The 23,583-nt window shown below is 33.9% G+C and overlaps 1 protein-coding gene across 1 annotated transcript in view; it reads right to left on the bottom strand.

The window, feature by feature from the left end:
• Positions 1-1,892: 1,892 nt before the first annotated feature.
• LOC142339997 (mitochondrial dicarboxylate carrier-like) overlaps positions 1,893-23,583 on the bottom strand; it is a 34,753-nt gene continuing 13,062 nt past the window's right edge. Inside the window, exons 3-4 of the mRNA XM_075390385.1 lie at positions 6,789-7,254; positions 1,893-2,325 (exon numbers count right to left, since the gene is read on the bottom strand). Coding sequence (XP_075246500.1) covers positions 2,051-2,325; positions 6,789-7,254 — 741 coding nt within the window. The 3' untranslated portion in view covers positions 1,893-2,050. The remainder of the gene's footprint in view (positions 2,326-6,788; positions 7,255-23,583) is intronic.

Here is a 23,583-nt window from a genome sequence, read left to right on the forward strand (position 1 = left end):
GATGAAGTGTATCAGCATTTTTCTTTAAAAATTAAAGGTAAATGATTCTTTCAAATAATATGCTTTGTCCTTTTAGGACCAAAAAATATCTTAGACTTCATAATGTTCCTATAGGAGTTATAATAGGTTAGAACCTCCACGTAAGTTTAGATGGTTGGAACAATAACTTCCGGGAAATTGGAGGGTTAGAACAAGGAAAACAAAAACGTAAATAAGTACTTCTAGACTAGGCAAATTAACAAATTCATGGTTCCCTTATATACAAAGTGTACAGTAGAAATGCAATAATATAAGGCAACTGAAATACATACAAAGTAATACGTGAAAATTATCGATACATCAAAAACCATTGTACAGCTATGATTATCTAGACAAAAGTTATATGGCGTCAATTATGAATAGCGAATTTAATTACGGCTGAGAAAAGCAAATGCGCTCGGCACATAAATTTAACATTGTACGGATAGATTATTTTTAATGCGCGCGTTGTATGAGTTTAGTTTCAACTTCAAAGCTATTTAGTTTCAGACCTTCTGATAATTGTAGCGTAAGTGAGCCAATTTATGTTCTTATATAGGTAAATGGAATGCATACAAAAGTGGAGTTCCAACTTGGCGGGCTCATCATGCATTGGAAAGATACCCTTGGACATGCAATGATATAAAACTATGGTTCGGGTGTATTTTTCGGGTACAAATTTTGGTGTTTTGCCATTCTATAGACTTCTTGGATAGAATAGTTTTGCCCTCCAATTACCTTTAAAATACTATAATGGGAAATGCCCCAAACTTTACAGCATTTCTTCTGGTACAAGTAGGTGTTTGAACTGACACAAATGGTGGGAAACGTAGAATAAAACCGTTTTTACACTATGGTACCAAAAAAACTACGTATAGCACAATTTGTGCTCTTTAAGCGTTAATTTCGCTCAAAACATCTAATTTGCGCTAAATCGTGAAGAAATGCGTGAAATCTTGAAGTTTTAGACGATATTTCATTCTAATTCTATCCGCTTACACAGAAAAAAAGCTGGTTTAATCTATTGCCGTTTGTCACGCTGTTGTCATTCGAAATGTTCACTTTTCAGGGACAAAATCCAAAGCAACTCAGCTTAAAATCATGATCTAGCAAACACCTTGCATACAAACGATATCAAAAACGTAACAGGGTCAAGGCGTCACCAGCAAAGGAATTGTGCGAGTTTTTTGAAGAAATGGAACAAGGCTTCTAAACAAAAACACAAAAAAGCTCGGAGAAGCGATCACTTATATATTGGGGTAAAATGCAATCACATAGGTGGAATGTATTTATCATATGTACAAACCAGCTGTGGTTTTAGTTTACTTGAGAATTTTTTAAAATGACTATGGAGCAATGCATTTTCAGGACCTGTATTTTTCAACAGGGTGATATTCCTGTGTTAAATAAATCAAAGATTGTCAGCACTTGTTTCAACGAAAAATAGCGGGAGGTACCAGAACGGCCAGAAAATAGTCCCGATCTGAATCCAATTTAAAAGTTACGGGCGATTTCGAAGCAACGATTACAAAATGGACAGTTTTTTGCCTAATTTCTAAGAAAAGTGTCAAGAAGTTGACTGAGATGTCGTTAAAAAACAAACCGTCTAGATGATGTTTTAGAAGCCGAAAACGTACTGTCTCGTTACTAGAGAACTGATTTAAATTCAGATTGTATTTTTTGAAGTCTGTTGCACTTTTTTAAAAATTTGCTAGGTGTACGTAGCGTAGCTGTTTGGTACCATAGTGTATTTAAACTTTTGGAAGATCATTTCTCACTGCAAAATAGGTGTTAATACCCGTAATTTTTTAATTGGACTAGAAAGAGAAAATTTTTTTGCAAATACCGCACCCTAAGCGGATAATTACGCAAGAATCCTCCTCTGAAAAAAAAAACAATTTCAACCACTGTCAACGCATCTCTGCTTCCATATTTTTCTGTAAGAACCTCGACCCTGGTGAGCGCATTTGCTGTTTTAACCGAATTTTGATTCGTCTACTCGAAACTCCTAATTTCAAAAGGAATACTTGAGCTACAAATCTTTCTTAATCACAACTTTCCCAGCCGGGTTGGGAAGTTTGAGTCCCTCTTGTATGTACACGGTGTTGCTGCGGGGTATTCCTCGTCCTCCGGGGGGCTTCGTACCGTAAATAGTTGGTTGAGGAGTGAAGAACTTCTTGAGTGGCTCTAAGATAGCGAATGTGAGGATGGTGGCTGGGGCTATTCTGACGAATGAGGGGTAAAACCCCTTGAAGAAGGCTCTAATGCCACCTTCATTGAATGTATGCACAATGCACTCTCGAATACCTTAAATGTTACCAAATCATTTCTTCATTATGGCTAACCAAGAATACGGACCGGAGGGCTAAATTTCTTCTGAAAGCTATTACAATAGACGAAGGTATACGGAAAAACAGTAGATTTTAACAACTATCATATACTCCGACCTGTTTATTATCATTGTTATCAATTGAAACCGAAAACGCTCTTAATGACAGCCAATAAAACATACCCGCACTGTGGTCTCCAGACCGGAAATCGAATGCACCAGAAGGCGTCGTGCATTCAAAATTACACGGTTGAGAAATAAGGATGGATGTACGATGGTCTGGACAAAGGCGAATTTGAACGTTGCTTTAACGTTTGTGGGAAATTCAAAAGAAGCACAAACATAACCAATTCAAGTCAGGCGAAATGTTCTCAAATGACCGGCGAGTGGTTGGCTTCGCTAGCCAGCGGCAGCTTAGGGATGCTAGCATAAAAGCAGGGGGAGGGGAATGAAAACCGCTCTTCACATCAAAAAACTAGTAATTCGTAGTGCTCTAGGAGAGGTATTCCGCCAATTAGTGCCCTCTGTTTATCCCGTTTATAAGGAAGGAAATCTAAAAGTGTAAGACAAACAATCGGTCTGGTAAAAGCTCATAAACATAGCCAGTAGAGTACCGGAAATGAGTTTTGCAATGCGAACGTAAAATAATTTTGCTTAAATCACAACTTTGCAAAGAGCAAATAACAAAAAAACAAAAAACTGAATTAATTGCCTTGTAAAACTAAATGAAAGCGTTCAAAAGACGGAGACACGATTTATTAGTCGGGTGTTGATGATAGTGTTGGGAGGGGAGCGGTAGGTTGAGTAGAGCAGTTTTTATTAACTATCAAGTAGAAACTAGAGTACTGTTAAGGTCCGGAAACAGAAATCAACATTCTAAAACAGAAGTCAATGTTCGAAAAGAAAGCATTAAAAAATTCAGGTCATGAAGAAACTTGCTTCCTCTAAAAAAACCTCTAGAAAACCCATTATTCCTCTTAGAGTTGTACAATGACCGCAGGACTAATACAATTGCTCCGAGCTTGTTTGAGAGAAATTAACCAGAGTGGGGCTACGCTATGAAAAGCATTCTGCAATATACCTAATAGTCCGTCTTAATGATTATCCCAAGAGCAAACAACTTGGTTTAATTTTTTACTATCAAGGAGCACACACTCTGAAAATGGTAACTCCTACAAAATGGCGCTGAAATGGTCAGAGCCGTCTTAGGTCGAGGACCTAAGCCTGCAAATTTAGCTTTACGGTTCACTGGATACTTAATATGAAACAAGGAGGCTCGGTAATGTGCGTACGCACATAAGGTTCCGACCCCGCTCATCCACATTCTTGACTTAATTGGCTACCAAATGATGAAGAGATAGAAAACTTTCAAAAACATACATATCGTTCCATAAACAGCCAATGGAATACAATAACGCCACCCTAGAGGGCCGATGATCGTGGTTGATAATATGAAAACTAGAGAGGAAAATAATAAATATCAAACAACAAACATTATTTACGACCAAATTCGATTTCTATAATAAATATAATCATAACAAAATCAAACTCGCATCAGATAAAATCTAAACAAAACAATTTAACCTATACATCATTAGAAAAAATATGGAACCCGTCTTCATTGTCACTGGTTAATAGGTCGACGAAAAAGCCCAAATAAGTGCTGGGTTCGAAAAAACCGTTCTATTTTTGAAGAGAATTAATTTCACTGAAATCCCTAAAATGTTCCTTTATATCTCCAAATGAAGCAATTGAGACATGTCATTATCCAATGTTTAATGGCGCAAATTTTCAAAGCCAAAGGCACATATGATTATTATAAATAAAAAGAAAACAAAAATCCAATAAAAGGTACAAATACAAAAAAATCTCAAATTTTTAATGAAATCTCGTAGTAACAGCATTAAAAACCAAGAAACAAACGCTGGAAGCTAAAACCATTATCGAGATTAAATTATAGTTCACTGGAAACGGGATGTGACCTGTATTTACAGAGACTGAGCTACAAATCGACCAAAAAATTAGTTAAAAATGAAGGAGCTCAAAAACCCATCGATGTTTATGAAAACAAGCATTTTCAAAACCCACTACAGACTTCAAAAAGACTTCAAAAAACAGCAACGGGTTAAATTGCAATACCTCAGGAAGCCAATTGGGCCTCTTAACAATGAGACTAAGTCACGAGCCCTAAAAATGACAACAGATATAAAAAGAAGCCAAAGATTCAAATAATTTTACGAGATCACACTGTTCAAGGCACTATGATTATAAGAAGTTACCTGCGAGAACTGTATATCGTCACCTTCTTCTCATTTTTGCATCAAAGAGTCTGCCTTCTATTAGGATTAAGTAGACATAACAACAAAGATACCCAGGAATTGAACACTATAGCATTTTTGAATGTTTTTTTTTTTATGAAATTATTGGTCGCAGCAATCAGTATTAACGTATAAACAAACCAGAAACGCAAAAAAACGTTTGAATTGACAAAAATAATTTAGACTTCTAATTGGTGAGATTGATTCACATGGTTACGAAAATGAAAGCAAAAACGATACAGTTGAAAAAAAAAAACTTTCTTTTTTATTTCAAATTGAAATTCTTTAAAACAAACATCCGTGAACTGAATTCTTTATCTAGGTTCAGTTATACGTCCTAGGCAAGCAATTGAGACCTATTGTTAGTAGGTATTTAGCGTATAGCGGCAAAAAGCAAGACAAATATAGGGCCAAAAAACCTTAAAACTTAGCGAGATAACAGTGTCTCAGCCCAAAAAGCATATAAACTATATAATAAAAACAATTAAATATTCAGATACGTGTTTTTCCATTGCTGTACATTTTCTCTACTATGTTTTCCTTCAATTGCACAAGTCAATAATGCGATAATACGACAAGGAAACAAACTGATCTCATGAAATATGCAGTTATAATCAAGAAAATTTAAAAGGCGTAATATCAAAACAAAGAGGCCTTTAGTTGAACATAAAATCGATGCGGACATTAATTTATAACCCATAACAAACCTGTTTCTGCTTGTTTTTACCGAGACTGCGCCCGAAGTTGAGCGAAACAAGGTAAAATAGTCGCAAAGTTCCAAAATCAAACTATGTTTTCATAAAAGAAATATATTCAAAGTATTAACAGACATTAGATAACAACTGAAACAAGTGTCAAGGTTCATTTATACCTTCTGGAAAAATGACTGGATCTTTGACGGGGAACAATAAGTTATTTGGCTTAAAGATTGTGCAAAAAGATAACAAATGAGAGCAAAATTCAAGAAGTACATAAAAATTTTCTTACGAAACTAATTGGTCAGAGCCATAGAGACCACGCTCTTAACTGTGAAAATATAATATAATCTCGTGGAGCCTCATTTTTTTGTTGAATAGTATCTTTCATTAATTGAACCCGGTTATGAAATTCATGTATGTAAAAAAAGTAAAAACAATCATATAGATAGAGGAAATATTTAAAAAAAAAGTCGCGCTCGATTCAAATTTATCGTAAGGATCTATGGCGAGATCAAGATCAAATCAGATGTTTAGGCCCGTCCAAAAAAACTCATTTGTTAAAATGGTTGCAAAATAGATCAATTTTTAACAAAATCTTTCAGTTTGTCAGAAAAAAAGCATTTTGTATATTCAATGAGTTTCAATTTGCAAAAAAACTGGCAAAACTATAACTCAAGAAGACTCTCCAAGCCAGTGGGTGTGCAATTAGTTCAATTTTCAGCTCAAACAGAATATGACCGCGGTTTTAAGGTATTTACTTCCATCGAATTTAAAGCAAGTCGGCTGAAAAAAGCAAATTTGGTCCCAATTTTGGTCTCAAAAAAATTAGAATTCTGAAACATTTAGCATAAATTGTAGCCAAAAAACTTGGACCAAACAATTCAGCAACCCTCCTCTGTCTTTAGAGAGAAAATTAATAGCACTACAGTTAACAATTTGATCAAATTTTAGCAAAATTGACGAAAATTAGGTCAAAATTACACAAAATGTGAATTAAAAAGGCTAAAATACGTCTAATATTCACAAAATTTAAACCTCGATAACTCCCTATAATAAGTAAAAATTTCTTTAATTCCATATTTTACGCTGGACAGGCTTTTCAATGACACCACTCGCAACTCTCTACAATGATTATATCGATCGGCCAAAATTGTCTGAACAAAAAAAAAACCCATTTGAGTATATAGTTCCTCCCCCACTAAAGTGGGTCGGAACAAAAAGTATGGGCTTTGGATACTTTTTATATCAGCGGTCAATGTTTAAACACTAAAACCCTAACTTTTAGAGTTAAAGTTCACACTGAGTTCAGACAATTTCAGCTGCATCTAGTTCTGTTTTAAACTATTTGAAAAACCAATTCAGGTAAATTGAGGTGTTTTTTTTTCATTTATGGTAACCAAACTTTTTCTAGAATGTTAACATTACCTGCAAACTCTCCAGCCTTCGCATGCATTACCCTAGACTTGATCACATCCACTGGCATATTGAGGAATGTGGCACAGGTACCAGCCACTATGGAGCAAATTATGTAGCAGAATTGGCCCTCTTTGAGCCATTGTTCTCTCAGAATTTTCTCCTTAACTGTGTCATAAGTTGCCAACTGACCTATCGTCATAAGAGAACCCTTTGCCATACACAAAGTGGATCCTCGGAAAGTCTCGACCCATCCGTCCTTTCTCACAACTTGGAACAGACCGTCGAATACATTCCTGTAGTTGCGTCTCTGCTCTACTGGAAATTTCAGATCCGTTTGAATTCGGACACAAACGAGGTCAATTGGTGTGATCAACCACCCGCCTAGAAAACCCCCGAGGGCCGAGAAGGCAACACGTTCCCCAAAGCCCACAGGCTTGCCCGATGTGTGCATGTAGTACTTTGCGTTCTCGTATACCTGAAAAAAAACGTGCATTCCTTTTTTAATTCATTCAGCTAACTTGGTTCCATAGTAATAAGAAATGAAAATAAGGGAAATGTAATTCGTAGTAACCAAATATGGTTATTAAGTAGCGTCACGTAAATCATAGTTACCCGAGGTAAACATTCTCGTTTATTGATTCAAATATTGTATATGGTTTCATATCAGACATACAAGTTTGTTTGATACCATAATGAATGATTACTACCATTCATATAAGATGTTAGTAGTCATGCTAAGATTATTTATGAAGCACAATAAACATTGCATAATTATATCTAACAAATGATTTGTATGCCTGAAAGGAACCATACACGATATTTGTATCATTAATGAAAATGTTAATCTCGGGGTAAAGAATCACTTTTTTTCATGTGATAGATTGATAATACGATGCTTTGTTTCTTTTAGTGATGCTCATTTTTATTTTTTTTTCACACTCAATTCTTGACGCTTCCAAAATGTTTTGTTCGTACGACAGGACTTAGGATAAGATAGGAGCTAGGACAGCGGCCTTCGGCTTTTACTGAACGCTTTTTCGCTTTTTCCTATGATTTTTAGCTATTTTTGTTTTCTTCCAATAAAGATAATCTTGAAAGATCTTCCAGAAAAGTTAATCTTGCAAGATCTAGTTAGAATATTGCAAGACATAATGTCGTCTTGCAAGAATCTTGCAGAAACTCTTGCAAGATCTTGCAAGATTAACTTTGTTTCCGACTCGGGTTGTAACGCAAGCACTTAAAATGCTTTCCGTTCTTGACAATAATGAATTACAAGATATCATGTCCTGAGTTTGATGCTCACGTACTGATTGGTTAATCTGTTTGTACAAGCACAACCTACTTAGCAAAAGACAGGCCCAGAGGAGCCAAAAAGCACAAAACTAGTTAAGCGCAAAACTAGAACAATAAGGCACTGTAGATAACTAAATTACACATGTTCGCTGACTGTACGCTGAATAAACAACAACAAATTTAAAAAGGTTAATTAGTGGGCAATCTGCGTTCGTACGCCAAGAAGGCCCAACATTAGTACCAAAAAAGTAATTAGAAAACAATGATAAAATCTTTTAGGAAGAATTTCTCAAAAAAAACAAACAAACCATGCCATCAGAGCACTACAGATGCTGCTGTTCATGCAGAACATAAGATCACTGGGTGCAAACTTTGATGAGCTTATAGCAACTTTCGATGCCAAACAAATAATGCCACCTTTGTTCGCACTAACACAGACCTGGTTGAAAGATTACTCAATCAACCAATTGTTCTGCAACGAAAAATTACAAAATATTGTTACATGCAACCAACCTAAAAAAAAGCGGAAGTGTATTTCTGCTAGCGAGCAGAGAATAACAATTAACAACAATAAAGACCTCTGAAAAAATGATATACAAATTTTAATGGCAAATTGCAGTTCAAAAAATCTGTGTTTTATAGTAACGATTGTGTACAAGGCTCCAAAAACGGATGTATTAGCATTCCAATTTTTTTCGAACATTTCTTTGTAATGGGACCAAAAATAATCACATGTTATGCGGGGACTGGAATAAAGATTTCCCATAAAACGATAATAAAACCAAAAATTTTTGGAGGGAAATCGACTCCTTAAACCTCTACCTAAAATCAAAGAAAAACAAGCTCACAAAAACAACAACCAGAAGGAGCTCAACTCTAGATGTCTTTTCTCAAATTTTGAATGTGAAACCGACATTCTGAGAACAAAAATGTTAGACCATTATGGAGTTTTTTGAAACTAAGTGACCTTAACGATAATCCAAAAAACGCCATAGGAGAAGATGAACAAGCAAAACAGAGAAACTGGAATGCTCTCATCAAGCTTACGAACGTTCTGGAGTCAAATGTTGCACCGTCAAAAGATTTTTTTTTTCGATTATGAGCAGCGGATGAAGGAATTGGCAATCTCGAGAATTTTATACCTAGAACCCTGGATCTTATAACTCCGAAAAAAAAATTAAAAAACCGGGTTACCAACGAATTCAAAAATGCCTCTTCCAAAAACAACGTCTTTGAAATAATTTTATGCAGTACAATTCACAAGAAGTAAAAAACGATACATCTTACAAAATAACAAAACAAAAACACTAGGAAGAATCGCAAAAAAATACTATGAAAACGTTTTCGATAATAAAAATGATTCCAAAGGCAAAAGTTTTCATAGACATCTGACTCAAATTTGCCATCCGAGTACAAAAAAAATCAAAAATCACAAACACAATTGACTCGGGAACACTCAATAATTTCTTTGTAAATATTGGCTTCTCAATTGCTAAGAAAATTGAGAAACTATATGATGGGAATACGATTAATCGAGCTGTCGACTCTATTGTTTTAAAGTCGGTCCAAAACGACGAAGTGACGTTTGAATTAACTCTACTTGTTGGGAAAAAGTTCCGATTATATGGGTTTAACAAATCATCTTCTAAAAACAATTGTTCCAGTCATTAGTGGATATCTCAGATATTTTCAGCAAAATAATAGATGAATCACTTTATCCCAAAAACTTCAAAGTTTAAAAAATGTGCCAATTTTCAAACATGGAGATCCAAATGAGCCCAAACATACCAATTGATCATCATTAGGAGCATTTCTGTTTCTAATAAAGATATTTGACAAACATATTCGGCAAATATGAGCAAACTGAACATATAAATGATCTGAAATTGATTTCCAGCTGGCCAGTGAGTAACAAACTGACAGCCAATATAAAAAGAACAACTAATGCTTGGACCTTTAATTTATCTGTAAAGTATTTGGAAAGGGGAAGAAGTAGATGAGAGCAAATGTGTTAAACATTTAGGTGTTAAAATTGACAACAAATCCACATTTGAAGAGCACATAGACTATGTTCAAATGAAGTTAACCAATGCATTTTAATTTTACATCAAACAGAGAAATATTTGCAAAAAGAATTACTTCTGAAATTTTATAAACAACAGGTTCGACCACATTATCAATACGGAGTTCTAATATATGGCATGGCAAACAAAAGTGTTTTTGAAAGATTACAACATCAACAAAACTTCCTTATCATTTCTTTTTCGGGTCCCCAAAACATACAGAAGTTCGTATTAGCAGATTAAAAAACAAAATTCAATCAATATTTGAGCTACACGTGTACGAACCTCTGAAACTTTTATCAAAACGTCACCTCTCTTAGAAAAAATAACACGCAAGAAACGAAAACTAATCTCAGTTCGATTGAGAATACTCTGCAATAGCCTATCCACTTTTGATTTTGATATTAAAAATGTTGAGAAACTGCAAAGAAATAAATTTGAAAAAACTGCTGCACTCGTTCCTGGACAATCACGTAATCGATTCCGATTTTTTTGGAAACTTGTATATGTAGTATGCTCGATAACGAAGAAGTTTTTGTTAAAATAGATAGTTGTTGCGTAAAATTGGTTTATTAAGCCTTTTTTTTTTGTATTCCTCTTGAATGGTCAAGGTATAAGTAGCTAAATTAATTTCGTACAAATAGTTTATTTTTGAATAGCTCTGAATCGGTGCTGCAACAGGCAAATTGCCTCCTAGCATTCGTTCAGTACGAAATTTTCGACCCTAATTTGTTTAATTATTCGAAGCTTGAATATTTGGTACTGAAAACAAATTTACTATTATTATTATAACTAGATATCCACCAATATACCTGTTATCAATTGACCTCGAGTGTTGATATTTACCTCCGATTTTGTTCTGAGGCTGCTTTTATTTTTTTGCTACAGCGCACATTACTAAATTGTTGAAAATGGGGTTCCAAATGAGTTTAAATTTTGTTGAGTAGCCATCGTTTATGAATTGACCGATATTAGATTTACCTTTATATGACACAAACTAAGCTTCAGAAGTCAAAAATGAACACTCTGTTAGTTTGTTAATTATATGATTAGAAATCAAAAATGAGATGAATTATTAGTTTTCATATAATACAGATCAATTGTACCATGAGCTCGATTATAATTAATCCGCTTGTTTGAATTGGAATTCGTCTATCACTTTCAAATAAATTACAAAAAACTACCTTCAAATTTTTGGTTTCTATAGAGCAGGAAGCCATTCCATTGACAATACGTAGCTATCATGAAAAATGTATTTTAATCAAAACAGTTTTCTGTACCGTTAACTTCACCTCCCCTATGTAACTATAGCCCCCCATTATTGTATATTTACCATGATTGGGGGGCTATAGGTTGTCTGACCACTAAGCTGGGGAGGGGGCTATAATGGGAAAGACCTGCCTATTGAATCACTTTCACAAAATTTTAACGCCTGAATTAAGATGATCAGACTTTTAAAACAGTCCATAAACTATAACGAAATTTTTAAAAATCGTGCGAATATTGTTTTAAGAAATAAAAGGCATGCAGCAGAGAATATAAGAATTTTAGTGGAAATAAAGTCAATATTAGGTTCTCTTGATGCAAGATGACTAGAAGTAACTAAATTGGAACATATTTTGGGCCCGGGTATTTTACTCTCCGTGGCAACATTTTATGCTCTAAATCATGTCTGCCTCAGTTCTGAAAACGTTTTTTCATTGTTCTTATTTCATTTCTTTTTTTTCTGTATTCACTATAAGATTTTGAGAAACAGAAAATGGATCTTCTCCTTAGATTTTGGAAGCAAAACACGCGCAAAAGAAACCGACAAACAGTCTATATCATCAATTGCTCTATGGGGCAACTAACAATCAGAACAATCTGTGCAAAAATTGCAAACCGTTATCGATAAAAAATTAGCATATTTGTAGCAGCAGAGTATTTGCATCCAATGCTGGTTTGTACATTTTTCCTAGCTTGATACACAATGCAATTACAGATTGTTTGCAGTACATTTCTACGGTTGGACTGTAATCTTAAAACTCTGGAAAAATGTTTCATAAGCGTTTGAAATTTGAAAAATTTTTCGCGAGAATCAAAGTTATTAAAAGCGGTCTGTTAGTTTGAAATTTACATGACAAATATATCAACCTAAGATAAAAACAAGGATGCTCGGTAATGTGCGTTCGCGCATTAAGTTCCGACCCCGCTCATCTACATTTTTCACTTAATTGTCTACCAAATGAGGAAGAGATAAAAAAAATTAACATATCAACATAATGTTCAACAAACTACTAAAAGAATAAAACAATCTACTCTAGAGGGTTTATGAGACATGTAGCTACCATAAAATGACTAACAGAAAAGACGGCAAAAAAATAAAACGGATACAAATATTAATTACGACAAAATTTCCTTGTCCATTTTTTGAAAACCACTAATAACCAAACCAAAATTGCATCAGATAAAATTTATACTCGGAAGATTAACCGGCACTTTTTTGGAACAAAATATGGGACTTTTCCTCAATGCGACTTGGCAACCAGTCAACTAAAAATAAGCAAAAGGGGCAAAGTTTATATAAACATTGCTTTTTTTAAAAAAAAGAATTAAATTCGAACTGAGTAGTACCTCAATAGAGAGCGACTGAGGCCTTTCATTATCCAGTATATGTCAAACGACTACAAAAAAACGACAAGTACAGGCAAGAACTAAAATTTTGCACGAAAAACTATGCACGAAAACGATGTCCCCCCAATCAATTAAATATTAAGCTGATAACTAAAAACAAGAAACTCCGTTTGCCTTTTTTAAAAGCAAAAAATATTGTCAATCAAATGACGCCCATTTTTGTGATACTGTGAGAAGAGAACAAAAACCTACAAAAAGGGGCAAATGTGCAAAAATCACAAAAAATGGTTTTATGAAAACTTGTTGTTCCAAGAAGAAAGACCATTTGAGGAAAATAAAACCGTTATGAAGAGCAAATGGTATTTCAATTGATAAATGATGTGAATTGTATATTGAGATGCTTAGCTACAATTTAACAGAAACAATATTGGCTGATCTCAAAAATCTATCTCTTTTTTTTATTTGAAACAAAAATTTCGAAATTCATCGCCAACAAAAGCTTTCGACTAAAAGAGTAGACAGTTTGTCTTGCAACTACTCAGAAAATTATTTGCGACTGTTATTAATGAGACTAAATCATAAGACTATGAAATAACATTCAATACAAGCTGAACCAATAATTTTCACAAACAACTTTACGAAACCACAGTTTTGAAGCCATTAAATTTTAAGATATTAACCGCGAGAATATAACATTCTCATTTGTGTCTTCTTTGACATCTATAACGCTTTTCTGTAAAACCACTGTCACAAAATGACAACAAAAAGAACCATTAAAACTGAAAAAAATCTAAACTTCACAAAATTCTTCTGAAACAAATTGTCTAAGCCTGAAGACATCATTTAAAACGTTTAAACAACAGAAATTTTATTTTTTGATTCAATAAAACATTAAAAAGAACTTAAAATGGTGAGGCTAATTTACGAAAATGATGCAACATTGTATAATACGAAAAAACGCAAACCAGAACAAAAAGGGATAAGTTGAAGAATACTATTACTCTTTTTTTTGGAAATTTATTTCGAAAGTCAAATCAACCATTAGCTATGTACTGGTATTGGTTACGAGGTTCATTTGTCTATCTATAGTTAGCCACTGAGACTTTTATTTAAACAAAATTTGGCATATGACAACAAAAATTAACAACAAATAAAGGGCAAAAGTAGAAAACTCTACCAATTTCTGCAAGAGAACGGTGTCGCAGCCCTTCAAACCATATGTTATGAAAACAAGAAGAAGTTCAGTTTCAAATATTGTAAAGTTTGTTTCAGTTAGATTTTTAAATAATATTACAATTTACAAAAGAAACAAAAACAACCGCAAAAATGGGAAGTTATAAATTATCAGAAAATTTTGTATGGAAACCCGTAGTACCAAAAGCAAGAAAACCTACTGTTAAAACAATCGGCCACAAATTTAGTTTGTCTTCTATACGGAGGCGAACTCGACTTGTACTTATTGAGAATTAACAAAAATTTTGACTAAAATATTATAAAAAATTGATGAGGAAAATTTACGAAAATGATACAACATCGTAAGATACGAAAAAAAAACCACAACAAAAAGTTGAAGAATACTATTACTCTTTTTTTAATTCGAAAGTCAAAACAACCATTAGCTATTTACCCATATCAAATATTAAGTTCCTTTCTTTATCTATAGTTGGCCACTGAGACTTTTAATTACACAATATTTGGCATATGACAACAGAAATTAACAACAAATAAAGGGCAAAAAAAATAACACTAACAATTTCTTGAAGAGAACGGTGTCGCACGCAAACCATATGTTAGAAAAACAAAAAATATGTTCATTTTTAAATGTTTTAAAGGTTTTTTCAGTTAGATTGTTGAATAATGTGACTGTTTACAAAAGAAACAAGAACAACAGCAGAAATGGCAATTATTCACAAAAATCAGAAAACTTTGTATGAAAACTCGTATTACCAAAAGCAAGAAAACCTTCTGTTAAAACAATCGGCCTTGGATTGTATTCTATAAGGAGGAAAAGTTGACTTTCACTTACTAAGATAAGCAAAATGTTGACTAAAATAATATAAAAAATTGACAAGTTCAAAAAATCACAGAAATTTCCTCCAGAAAATACATTCAATAACATAAGAAACATTAGGTAACAACCGAATGAATAGAAAAGGTTCACGTGCACCTCTTGAGGAGGAATCTTAGGACTTTGAGGGGTTAAACTTAAAAATCAGACTGCCGAAAGAATAGCAATTGAAGGCAAAAGACAAGAATTCAGTTAAAATTTACTAAAACTCTTCCTCAAAGCCATAAAATCCCTTTGATTCTCTAAAAACAAACTATAACTACAATCGGCATCAAATTGAATTAAATTAGAGCGATCATTAACGGCGCCGTCAATATGAAAAATATTGTCGGTAATTAACATTAAAAACAAAAGCAAAATATTTTGAAAAAAGGCAGCATCAAAATAAAAACCAAAAAGTCTCTGATTCTAAGAATCCATGATATTGTCGAACCTCTCCCTGATTCTGCCGCTCGCCCAGCAAACCGACCAAGTGTTCCAACTGTTTGCGAATGAGACCAATTTTTGCGTGGAATTCTTCAAATATTAATAAAAAGAACGATGCATTTTGCATCGAGACAAATCTGCAAAAAATAGCAAAGTTTTTATTCCAGAAGACTTTCACGGAGCGTTATTGCAACTAGCGCTCTTGATGAGATTAGGGAGTCTGTTTTAAGGTTTCTAGGTCACTAAGTCTGGCAAACTTTAACGAATTGGACCAAAAAAACATATTTTGTGCCATTTTTGTTGAAAAAAGTTTGAATTTTGAAAATTTTATCAAACCTTTTAGGCAAAAAAATTCAATCAAACAATTCAGCAACGCTTTTCTATCTCTAACGGTAACAACAACGCCATACCGTTAGAAATTTCAACTTATTTTGAATTATTTATCGAAATTGTGCGAAATTTTAGCAAAAATTACTGAAAATGTGAACAAAAACAGTCGAATGTTCACAAAAATTTAAACCTCGATAACTCCCTGTAAAAAACGAAAATAAAAAAAAATCTTTTTAATTCCGTATTCTACGCTGGACGGCCTTTTCAATGATACCACTCACAATTCTCTACGATGAATATATCGATCGGCCAAAATTGACTGAACAAAAAAAACCCAGTTGAGTATATAGTTCCTCCTCCCCACTAAAGTGGGGGTCGTGACAAACAAAGCTCCAGAAGGTCAGTAGATCTTAAAATTAAACATTTTTGTTTGACAGAGTTTTATAAAAAATAATTTGAGAGGCAAAAAATCATTCATTTCATCCAATACGCGTCAACCATGAAAACGTTATTATTTTTCTCGTTAATGTAGCTAATCCCGGATTTCTCAGTCCACTCAGAATGGCAAACTTTGTTTTTGAAATTCTGGTGCTTCCCGATCGTGTAAGATCTTACAAATTTCTAGCAAACATGTCTTATGAGTACTTATAAGATTATGCGTCTTCTGACTAAGACTTTTTAAGACAATTTATCACATCTCACACGATAAAAAATTTTTAGCAGGTCTGATAAGATCTTACACGGTGAAATTTCACTTTTTTTCAGATCATACCAGAAAAATTTCTACCTTGCAAGATCTTACACGAAAAAATTTTTGCCTGAAAACGTTTATCGTGTAAGATCTTATGAGAATCTTATAAGATCTTGTAAGATAAACATTTGTAAACTATGACTTATATTTTTGATAAGATTGTTATCAGATCTTATACGGTGAAAATTTTTTAAAAATGGCATGTTCTTCATATTGAAGACAATTCAGAGTTGCTTTCAAGCAGGAGCCAAAAAGCTACTGCTTGCAACAATTAAGTGTCAGAGCAACAAAGATTAATTTATCTCATATTGTCTTTTGAGACTTATAAGATTTTGTATAAAAAGTTATTCGAGTGTTAGGGGTTTTTACTCAAACGGTGATCATCAAAATAGGCTGAAAAACTTTCTTCAAAGACAAAAACTATATTGGACTGCTAAGTTTAGTCATAGTACCTAGTTAACACTCATGAAACTGCCGCCAAAATAGAATCAGCAATTAGTTTTTTGTTTCAGAAATGGTTAGTTGACCGATTATTTTTTTTCATAGGAACTTGACTACGTTATACGGTTAATTTGAAGTCATTAAAACATGTCTTATCAGATCTTACACGATAAAAGTTCTACACTACGCGAACTTTTATCGTGTAAGATCTAATAAGATACTTATCAGATCTTATAAGATAATAATTCTGCAAAATTGAATTTTTATCTTACAAGATTAAAGTTCACGTAGGGAAAATTTTTTATCGTGTGAGACCAGATAAGATCTTACACGATAAAGATTTTTGATCAGCATCTTATCAGATCTTACACAATAAAAATTCCAGAATCACTGGGGTTATCACCAACAGGTTACAGTCGTGTCGAGAACAGTGATGCTCAGCTTGTTTCTACTGGGTTTATCTTTGCTTGCGCTAGGATAGACATTTCTCAGTTATAATTACTGCGTTCGTTTTTGTTTCTCTTTTATAATTACACTACGCCACTTTTGCTCGGACTTTAAAGAATCTATTTGGGTTTGAAATTATAGTTTTCATGTCCAGTTCTTATTTAATTGCAATTTACAGTGGCACTTGATTATTGCCCTAATTTTTATTGAAACCACAATGAAACAAGTCAGTTAAGCATGCTCTCGCAATCCTTTCATGCACGATTGATAACTATACTGAATTGAACATCGGATTTTGAATTTCAACAGATCCTTTGTGTGGAAAACGGCGACAGCGGAAATCTGCTAAATCTGTCTTTGAGTAGGAACTCAGGGGAGACGTGTCCCTAATTTAAACAGTTGGAAAGAGAAATTTAACTGAAAAAAACCGTCAGAACGACTGTTGAAACTCATGAGATTGACCTTGAGTGAAACGTTGTGAGAAAACTTTAAAACTCTAAATGTTTGCTTGAAAAGAACAATCTTTCTTTGCTGTTGCAGTCTTATCGCACAAGATTCCAATTTGAGTGTTATCTTTGATTCAATTTGCTGTTTAATTTATTATTTTTTTTCAATTGTTATCACAAGGCAATGGAGATGGAGGCCACATTATCAACGTCAACACCCATAGCTCCAGAGGTTGTCGTGAGTACTATTCAAGACACAGAAGTAATGAAAAAGAAATCGAGCTCTTGAAAGCAAAAATAACATACAGGACGAAGAAATTAGGGAATTAAAGGCAAAGCAAAAAAATATTAATGATCGTCTAAGAGCGCAATAGAGATACACGCGCAAGGACTCGTTGCTAATCGTTAATCAGCCCCTCGATGCTCGACAAGTTTGTAATGTAACGCACGAAACTTTGAAATTTTTTGAGAAATTCTTGGGGGTCGAAATTACGACATTTTTTGAGAAATTCTTGGGAAAACGAGTTTCCACAGCCAACAGTAATTAGCAAATTTATTTATTTTGCCGACAAACAAAGTGTCTATGAAAATAGAAGACAACTCAGAAAAACAAAAAACAGGATAAACAACAAGTTCATCTATCTAAACGAGCGCCTTCCAGAATATGAAGCTCAGATCAAAAATGAACCAAATAAACGAAACATGATCACTGCAACACACAATTGTGCGGTCTGGGTTTTAGTTGAAAAGGGTAGAGAAAAAGCAAAATTCGTTACAATTAACGAGATAGAAGATTTGGACAAAATCAATGCTATAAAACTAAAAATACAGTTCGACTTATCTTCTACCGACGACGCTGTCAACTCTCCTGCATACAAATGACTTAATATTCAAAAGGAATAGAACAAATGACATCTCATGAACTCAGTAACTGTAATAAAAAGCTAAAACATAAATCAGTTATTTTTTTTGGTTTCTTTATATGTATAATATGATCACAACTCAAGATTTAGGGTAGAAGCTTTTCGCCAGCCTTAGGTGCGTAACTTTTTGATACTATGTTTAAAACTTTTTTTGCTCATTTCTTTTATTCTAAACTTCATAAAGTCAGCTTATATATGTATAAGATGACCTCAAAACTAACTAAAAGTCTTTAAAAATTGTTTCAGCACTCTGCTTGTGATTTCCGCAGGTGGTGGCCTGTCGGATGTGATTTACGCAACCATGCAGACAATGTGCAGGAGAGCAAAGAAACAGAATGTTTTGATTTGTTGTTGTTGGTGGTAATTTCCGCAGGCAACAAATCAAAAAAAACAATTAAGCACTGTTATATCAAAATAGTTGTTAATTTTATGCAAGAAGAAAAAAACCAGACTGCAACGGCAAGGAATTGATAACGAAAAGCGTTTCTACGTCAACAATGACAAATAAAAGAATCTGTCATCCAAGACAGTTCCAATTTGTTCTTCAAAACATTCGATCCGTATCTAGGAACCTAGACGAGTTGGAAGTTTACATTAATAGCATGTCTCAGAAACCCGAAGTAGTTTGCCTTAATGAGACTTGGTTAAATCCTAGCTACAACAATAACTAATTTTCATTGAATGGATATCAAACAATTATATCCAGCAATCGTAAAAGAAGAGGTGGATGTGTTGCATTCTTCTTAAAAAAACAACATAAATTGTCAAATAGCTAAAAAATTAGAAACGAATTCCGTTCAACTACTAAAAGTCGCCATCAAAACCATAAAAGAACAAATCTGGTTCTCATTTATTTACATGCCACCAAATTGCACTAATGAAGCCAATTTCCTGACGGTTGAAAGATATCTCGACAGCCTAATGATTGACCCAGAAGCAAAACACGTACTTTGTGGGGATTTTAATGTTAATTTTTTAATAAACAGCAAAAAAAGCCGAAAGTTTAAAAAACATTTTTTAACCTTTTTTAAGCCGGAAACGGTCTCAGAATATCAAACAATAATTAGCCAACGAGGGTATCAAATGGCAGAGGTACGCTCATTGACGCAATATTTTCTAACTTTTTGATAGAAACAAAAGTTACATCAACCTGTATAACAGATCATCACACGGTAGAAGGTTTCTTTGACCTCGATGGCAGTCCAGAAAAGTATCTTAAGGCTCTAAAAAGCCACAATTGGCATAACCTAGATAATCCAATTATGAGAGAAAAACTCAAAAAGGATCTCAGATATCAATTTGAGGTCTACAAAAGCAGTTTAGAACTCTTGCCAATAGACAACGCTTTCAAAAAATTTCACGAAATGCTCACTGAAGCATTAAACAGTCACCTCCCTGAAAAACATCGTAAACAAAAAAACAACAGAAATTGGATTGACAATGAGGTTAAAAACTTAGCGACGAAAAAACGTAGTCTTAAGAAACTGGCAGATGCAACTGGAAATCCACAAATTAACGAAAATTTTCAAAAGACTTGTAAAAACCTTAAATCGCTCATCAAATCTAAAAAGCAATATTTTTATCAAAATCAATTTAAAACCGATTCCGTAAAAACAGAAAAACTTTTTTTTTTAGCTTAATAGTTCTTTAAGCGGCAATTCAGAGTCCTCTGAAATTTTTTGCTCACAAAATAAAGTAGAAGAATTTAACTTGTTCTCCTCAAACGTTTGGAAAAAACTAAATGCGGAATTTTCAACAAGAAGTGCCCCTACAATAGAAAACCAGAGTCAAAGTATGTTTCTAAAATCGATATCCGCAAATGACGTAAAGTACGCTATCAACAACTGTAAAAGCAAATTTAGCCTTGATTGCTATGATTTGAACTATTTTTTCATTAAAAAAGTTTCTGACTGTTTAACAGCTCCTTTACAACTAATGTTTAACAGATGCATAGAACTTGGACAATACCCAGAGAGTTTTAAAAATGCAAAAGTTACACCATTCTTCAAAAATGGAAATAAAGATGACCCATCAATTTTCAGGGCCATTTCGTTACTACCAATTATAGGGAAAGTCTTTGAGCGGATTATATTTGATCGAATTCCATTCTACCTAAGCGTTTTTGAAATTCTCTCAGATTCACAATTTGTCTTCAGCCAGGGGAATAGCACAGTTGATGCCATTGCAACCTTAATAGAGGAACTAAGATTACATCTCCACAACAACAGCAAAAAAACCAAATGCACTTTTCTAGACTTAAAGAAATCTTTTGATACTGTCGATCACAACATTCTATTGCAAAAATGTTATAGATATGGTCTACGCGGTCCAATATACAACATTTTAAAATCATATTTGTCCAATCGAATTCAATATACCTTAATTGGAGAAAAAAATCCAAACTGAAGCTCATTGAACTAGGCGTGCCACAGGGTTCAATTCTCGGCCCTCTTTTGTTTATTATCTACATGAATGACTTGAGTTTGTCCCAGAAAAAATCGAATGTTATTTTTTACGCCGATGACACTGTTGTGAAGAGCAGAAGTTCTGCATCGAAAATTGACGATGATCACGACAAAGCACTAGATAACGGCAATGATTGGCTCATAAAAAATAGACTAACGCTGAACAAGGAAAAAACAAAAAGCATGCTTTTTGTAAAGAAAAATTAAAGAAAGCTGTGTCAAGAACATTCATAAAAAACACTAAAATTGAAGAAAAACAAAGTTTCGAATAACTGGGCATCACGACAGATAATGAACTACGTTTCTCAAAGCACTCAAAGCATGTGGTCACAAATGTCGAATTTGTTCTGTCGAATTGTTTTGTCTTTTATAAAACTGAGAAAAGTTTTGAGAGAATCACACATGATAAAAGCATTTAGAACATACATACAACCAATAGTACAATACGGAGTCTTGATATACGGGTCAACAACAATCACAACAATTAGGGAAATAGACAAAGTTGTCAAACGTATCGTGAAAGCACTTACGAAGAAAGAGTAAAACATAGGATCTATTTAGCATCAGAGTAACATGCCTATGAGGTACTTAAGCAAGCACTAAAAACATAAGGGGACAATGTAATATTGCAGCAATTTCAAAAGGTTTCTCAATGCAAAACTGCTATAAAAAAGCAAGCGGTTGATTAAAAACAAAACAACTCTAGGTAAAAATCTATTTCACAGTTTTTCAGTAATCGTTAGGATAAGGCGGGTCTTAAAAATGCTTTTAGGTTACGATGATGAAAAAATCGAAAAGATTGAAAACATGTCTTATACCGAAACAAAAAATTTCTGTCATCAATTTCTAGATAATGTTATATTGGGTAATGAGGACATAGTCAGACTGTTGTATGAGTTTTAATATCACTACTCAAAGGCGTTCCAAAACCAGTATAAAGTTTTTACTGCTAGGTTTAGTGGTACCTTGAAAAACAATGCTTCCTCTCTTTTTTTTTCATTTTGAATCACTTTCATCCAGATAAACTGAATGAGACACTTGAGAACGGGCCATCGGCCCAATAGTGCTCTCCCACAGTCAAATATGTGATTGTACAGGTAATTGTGAAGCTACTTAATGACTGATGGAAACAATTTATTATTATTATTATGAGATCAAGAACAGAAAAGACAAACACCAATTACTAAATGGGTAACAAAATATAGGGATGAATTTTCTTTTGCAAATCCGAAACATTATAATGTAATACTGTGAACAGTCTAAATTTTTTCCTATTCTTGTTTTATTCTTCCTCCCTTTTTCTAATTACACGAAAAAAATTCCAAATACTCAAAGAAACTACCATACATTGGTTATCATTCAAGTGTTCTATGGCGCAATCAACAACCAGAACTGTGGGGGCAAAAGTTGCAAAGTTTTTCACTGAAAAGATTACCCTATATGTGGATGCAGTGTAGTTGAGCAAATTTATGTCTTGTTGATTTTGCCTAACTCGATGAACAAGGCAATTACAAGATTATCGCTTTAATTTTCTACAGTGGAATTAGGATCCGAAGGTTTTCGAGAAATGCTTCTCGCCCGAGAAATACGCATCCGTATTCTGAGAGCACTAAACATGAGAGTCACATCTGTTCCAAACAGACTGATTGTTAGTTAGAAATTAACATGATAAATATATCAACCTAAGATGAATCAAAACACAAAAAAGTGGGTTTGGTTTGACAGGCAACATTTTTGAGTTCCATTTATTCAATTGGCGGGAACCGAAAAAAACATTGATGGTGTGACCTTTTCATGAAGCTATACACAATACTGGATCTCGCAGTCATTGAAAATCAGAAATTGAACGAATTTCTTTGAAATCTTAAATCTCATCTTGTGCCTTTTATTGTCGAAAATATGGCGCTCAGCAGGCTTTTACAGGTTTCATTTTCGCTCTTGCTACGACCGCCATCTCTCTGTTTTAATTGTTGATCGCGATTTCTACTCTCTTTTAAATAACGCCGCTTCAATTAGCAGCTTTAATTACTTCATGTAGTTGAACTCTCAAGTTATAACTTTTCTCTGTTTTTTCTATTTGCAGTTTGCATTGATGACGTGATATTTGTCGCACTTTCTATAGAACCTACCACAATAGAGTCACTTATGAGTTCACTGGCAACATTTTCTTGCACGATCGATTATTATACTGGAATGAGCACACGGCAAATTGAAATGCAGCCGCAGCTAATCTCAAAAAATGGGGACAACGGGAGGTTGCATATGTCCTCAAGCAAGACTTGCACGGGGGGGCACTTCTCCTCAATTTAAAGAGCTGGAATGAGAGGGAAATGAAAAATACGTCTGGACTAAAGTTCATTAGATCAGGAAAGGAAAAGACAAATATTGATATGGTCAATATTGATCAATGACTAATTGAACAACAAGATACAGATTGCTTTTTAAATACAGGGGTATAAAATTGTTTTAAAACTAAAAAGGACAGAGTAGACCCCTCCGAATTTCTCGATCCAGGGCAGACTTAACCTACAGCTGACT

The sequence above is a fragment of the Convolutriloba macropyga genome, chromosome 5, assembly GCF_964194025.1.
Source record: "Convolutriloba macropyga chromosome 5, txConMacr16.3, whole genome shotgun sequence".
Lineage (NCBI taxonomy): Eukaryota > Metazoa > Xenacoelomorpha > Acoela > Convolutidae > Convolutriloba > Convolutriloba macropyga.